The 5,163-nt window shown below is 40.5% G+C and overlaps 1 protein-coding gene across 1 annotated transcript in view; it reads left to right on the forward strand.

The window, feature by feature from the left end:
- Window positions 1–900: 900 nt before the first annotated feature.
- Window positions 901–5,163, forward strand: part of LOC107575980 (ATP-binding cassette sub-family C member 8-like) — a gene marked incomplete at its 3' end in the record, with an annotated part of 25,290 nt that continues 21,027 nt past the window's right edge. Inside the window, exons 1-4 of the mRNA XM_016262271.1 lie at window positions 901–1,184; window positions 2,742–2,883; window positions 3,002–3,123; window positions 3,674–3,840. Coding sequence (XP_016117757.1) covers window positions 1,037–1,184; window positions 2,742–2,883; window positions 3,002–3,123; window positions 3,674–3,840 — 579 coding nt within the window. The remainder of the gene's footprint in view (window positions 1,185–2,741; window positions 2,884–3,001; window positions 3,124–3,673; window positions 3,841–5,163) is intronic.

Genomic DNA, 5,163 nt, shown 5'->3' on the forward strand with positions numbered 1-5,163 from the left:
AGAATACGATAGGGGATATATTCACACGTTATAAAACTGAAAAAACTGTATAAAATTGATTTGACGACAAAGAATTAACTTGACGGAGCTCAAACTCAAACCACACGGCAGCAACAAACAGGAAGTTTGTTGTATAATTTATATTGTGTAATATAAATCTAAATTATTGTTCCTAAATGGTGTTAAATATTGACACTTTATCAGCCATGTTTTCTAGATATCAGTATCAGCCATTGAACAACCCATATTAGTAAACTACTATTTCTGTGTGACCTCGTTACATAACCTTTCGTCCTTCAACCCTCTTATACTGTAGGTTTGCTTTGGCTTTTGAATTTCCTGACAGTTCCACCAGATCAGTCTTTGTTTACTGTGAGTCAGTTCACTGCTCATGAATATGTTTGATGTCTCATGCCAGGCATGTACCACACTGTGACGTGCTTGCTGGTTTTTCAATGCCGCCGGCAACGCAATTCTCTCCTCTCCTGCTTTCTCCCCGATCCCTCCCTCTTCTCTCTCTCTGTCTTCCATCATGCTGTCTCTCTTTCCCTCCTTCTCTCTCCCCTCATCACACTCTCATGCACACACTCCGCCATACAGCTATCCTCCCACAAGGTCAACTCTGAGTTCTTGATCACCTCAACACGGGCAGGTCGCATCGCGAGCATGCATGCGTGTGCTTGCACTGGAACGGAGATGTTTTTTGTTTTTGATGGCATTAAGCTGCGACGGTTATGAAAAGAATGCCCGTGAGCCGTAGCTTTGCCGGTGGAATCCGATGCAGGCGTTTCCCTGTCGGAGAGAAGCTGTTTGGATGTGCTCATCCCATGCAGAAGCGGAGCAGCTATTGCGCTCTACCTGTGCAGTGACTCACTTCAGCTGATATCCTTCACCTACAGCAAGGATGTAATGACTCCTCTGTGGACAGATTATGCTCTGAGAGGGTCTCTTTTAGCTTTTTACCCCTTTCTTGTCCTCTGTTTCCTCCTGTTTCGGTCTTTCTTCTACCGGATCACCTCAGAGACCCGATACCACCATGTCCTTGGCGTTCTGTGGCAACGACAACAACTCGGCCGCGTACAACGTGGACACTGGTGTCCTCAACAACGGCTGCTTCCTGGACGCCCTCACGGTGGTGCCGCACGTCTTCCTGCTCTTCATCACTTTTCCTATCCTCTTCATCGGTGAGTTTCAGACAGGTGAAAACTAGTGCACGCTTGTGTCACAATACTAGGTGCTGGAGTGATTGAACACTCTTTGACTTTATTATATACTGTAAGCTTAAATAAGATAGATGGCGGAAAGAGAGACGGATAGATAGACAGACAGGCACATGGATATGAGCGGATAGACAGATGGGCAGATAGATAGAATGAGATGGGTGGATAGATAGATGGATAGAGACAAATGATTAATGAGCTCTTTGAAATTCATTTTTGAACATTTGGCACATTCAGTACGAATATAAACATTGTATAATTGATCTGCACTCAAGTAGTCATTTGCCACAGATGTGGTTTGGTGAACCACATGGAGAGACCAGGATAGAGTTTGTCAAGCCGCTGTGGGAAACATTTTTATTTTAGACAAACCAATGTGACCTTAGTGTTGGAATGTACAGCTGAAGCCATCATACTGTCAGAGAGTCGAGTTACAGGAAGGTCGCCGCTTGATTCGTCATACCAGAAGAGTCAGAGCAACGTTAAACAATCCCACTAATGCCAGAGTGAACTCACCTGCCACCTACTCCCATACTTTCTGTTATTCATTTTCCAAATGATTTGGAATTGCTACTGATTCATTAGGTTCTTTTTGTTTTTTTCTGTGGACAGATTTTTGATAAACGTTTTCCGTCCTGCTGAGAATGAATATTGAAATGTTTGAACTTTCCATTGATCAAATAATCTTTAAAAAATATATCATGGTTTTTACAAAAAAAATATTAAGCATCACGACTGTTTTCAACATTGATAATTGTAAGAAATATTTCTTCAGCAACAGCAATAAATATACAGTGACCAGCATTCTGTTTCTTTTTGCGAATTAAATTTATTTTATTTTTTTTTCAAAAATTTGTTTTCAGTTCTGTTGGAATCTCAACAGACTAAATAAAATTAGTTATTTTCAAAAAATGTCCATCTTATTCCCAATTCCCATCTCATATGGACATTTTATCCATTATATTCCACCAAAAAATGTCTGTCTCAAAATGTCTAAAAAAATTGGTTTTAATATGCAATACATGATGTTGTTTGTTTTGAATCAGTATCCTCATATCCCTAATATCGAGACAGGGGTGCCGCAGGTCGGAGTAATGGGCGTGGCATAAGGTGAATGATACAACAGAAACTTACCCCTAACCCTAACCAATTAGAAAGACCTTAATCCACGCCCCCTACCTTTCGGAACGCCCATTGCTCCAGCCTGCAGTTATCCCTACTTGCTAATATCCAGTTTTTCGGGATATCAAGGGCAAAATCTGTCCCAGGGTTATTGCAACAACCTGGAAAGGACATTGATTTTGAGACACTTTTTCCATTGAAACATTGTATATTTGCCAATATAATAAGTTACAATTGAAAGCTCCTACCAAATGTGTACATGTGATGTTTTTTTATTAGGGATGATGATATATGTACAAACAATTTAGTCCTCAAGGATACTGTACATCACTTCCTCTCAGAGAGAAATACTGTATGTTGGTGTAAGCTCTGTACAGATTTTGAATCATTGTTCTGTAGGTTGGGGGAGTCAGAGCTCCAAGGTGCACATCCATCATAGCACTTGGCTGCACTTCCCCGGACACAACCTCCGCTGGATCCTCACCTTCATCCTGCTCTTCATCATCGTCTGTGAAATAGCCGAGGGCATCGTGTCCGACGGGTGAGATTTATGTATCGATTTATCTGTCTGTCTGTGTGAATCTGTTTGTTTGTTTGTTTGGAACTGGAAATGTTGATCCATGTCTAATATTGTTTCTCTCGCTCTCTCTCTTTCTCAGGTTTAATCAGTCGGTCCACTTGCACCTCTATATGCCATCATGTTTGGCCTTCATGGCTGCCATTACATCAATCGTCTTCTACCACAACATAGAGACCTCCAACTTCCCCAAACTACTGATGAGTGCGTGTCAGCCTTATAGTGTTTTTTGCTTATTAAGGACTGAGTTTTCTGTTATTTGGATGTGATATGCACATTTAATTCATAATGCAAATCACTTTTTAAACAGTGATGTAAAGCATCATTAACTGTAGTATGCATCTTTTGAAAGAATTGCTCTAGCTACATTCGCACAGATCCCATATTTCTAAAAAACGACTGTATTGCAGTGCTACAGACTAATGGCCCTTGATGGGGCAATGCTATTACCCAACTACAGTTTCATTTCCAGAATAAAATTGTTTGTTATAATGACTTCAAATCATCTGAACATTGTCTAGACTAGAGATTGAAGTCACAGTCCTGTAATGACATTCCTCGGCGGCAATATTTTTGAGGACGGAAGGATGTTTTAAAGATATTCTAACCATAATTATCCTCCTATCTCTGAACATCTGGAGTGAGAAGCCATTTCAAAGTTTCGCCTGCTGTGCAAAACCAGCAGAGACTGATGCCTTCAGTGCGAATGTGTGGAGAGGATGTGATGTCATATATCATTATTTTTCTTTCACAGCTTTGCTCATTTACTGGGTTCTGGCGTTTGTCTCTAAAACAATCAAGTTTTTCAAGTACACGGAGCACGGCATCGGCCTGAGACAGCTGCGCTTTGGGATCACAGGCTTACTGATGCTGCTATACGGCCTGCTGTTGGCCGTAGAGATCAATGTCATCCTGAGGAGGGTAAATGATTGTGTGTCTGTGATTTGTATTCCTGACCACTGATTCTCAATTCTCCATTTTGATTTCTCTTATTCTTTAGCCTCTGGCTTTGATTTTCTTGCTATATACTGCAGTCTCAGATCATACAAAAGTCTGATCACGTTTGCTTACAGACTGCAGGGGATTTGTGTTTTATCTGTCGGAATACAGACTACTTTCTCTCCCTCATCGCTCCAAATCCTTATAACTTTTTTCCTCTGTGAAACAAAAAAAGGAGATATTTAGTAGAGTGTCCAAGCTGCTCTTTTCCATGCAATGAAAGCAAATGGAAATGGGTACTGCTGAGCTCCAAAAATGACTAAAAGCACCAAAAATGTGGTCACTGCAACTTGTGAACTATTTCTGAAGCCATTAGACTGAGGTTGTATGGACGTAAATATGACTAGTTTAATTTATAGCAGTTCATCTCGTAATAACTACAGTGTTATGGTGCAGAGAGCTGTGTTATGATTTTATGAATTGACGTAATATGGTTTACGTGTTCCACCAGAGGATGTTTGTGTGCAATATCTCTGTAATAATTTATTAATTTTGAACTATCACAGGCCAGTTATTAAAATGAAAAAGAGAGATTAATTAAAACTCTGCTCTTGAATTCATTACACTGTTTGCATATGCATGTGTGAAGCATATCAGCTGGTTTTATGATTTAAACGTCTGTGTTTTCTTAAAGATACAGATTTTTTTTAATTCATTCTCTGTATGCGTTTCAAAATCTGTATATATTTTCAGTTTTCATTATAGTATGAATAATGATAATGATAATAATAATATATTATTAATCATATATAAAAATTGTGTTCCCTTTCAGTCGGTCACTCTCGACGTCACGTCGGAGGACCGACGAAATTGGGATCTGTTGTTATGCGCAAAATTCAATAATGAAGTCAAAAGTACTGTATTATGCACTTTTATTTTAAAAGTACTGCTGTATGAACAAAAGTGAAATAACATTATTGCATCCAGCTGCTGCTGATCACAGCGTGAGTATAAGTAGGCAGCAGGTGCAGCGCATATTCAGCTTTTCGCTTCGGAGCCGAGCGATCACATCGTTCCGCTCCTGACTACTCTACGGAGAGAAGACTGAACGAGTTCAGCACGCTCTTGGAGAGCTCTTCGTGTTGGCGGACGGCGCTTCAGCGGTGGTGGTTTCCCGTGTCGAGTGGGTTGCACACATCAGGCTGCACTACCCCCTGATTGTGTTGCAAATGATCATCTCCCCTGTGCGCCTCAGCACGCTAAAAGAGCTTTTTCCCCTAAAAGAGCAATTTCGGGTGCGTCTTT

This window comes from Sinocyclocheilus grahami, unplaced genomic scaffold, assembly GCF_001515645.1.
Source record: "Sinocyclocheilus grahami isolate Dianchi unplaced genomic scaffold, SAMN03320097.WGS_v1.1 scaffold3075.1, whole genome shotgun sequence".
In the NCBI taxonomy this organism is placed as follows: domain Eukaryota; kingdom Metazoa; phylum Chordata; class Actinopteri; order Cypriniformes; family Cyprinidae; genus Sinocyclocheilus; species Sinocyclocheilus grahami.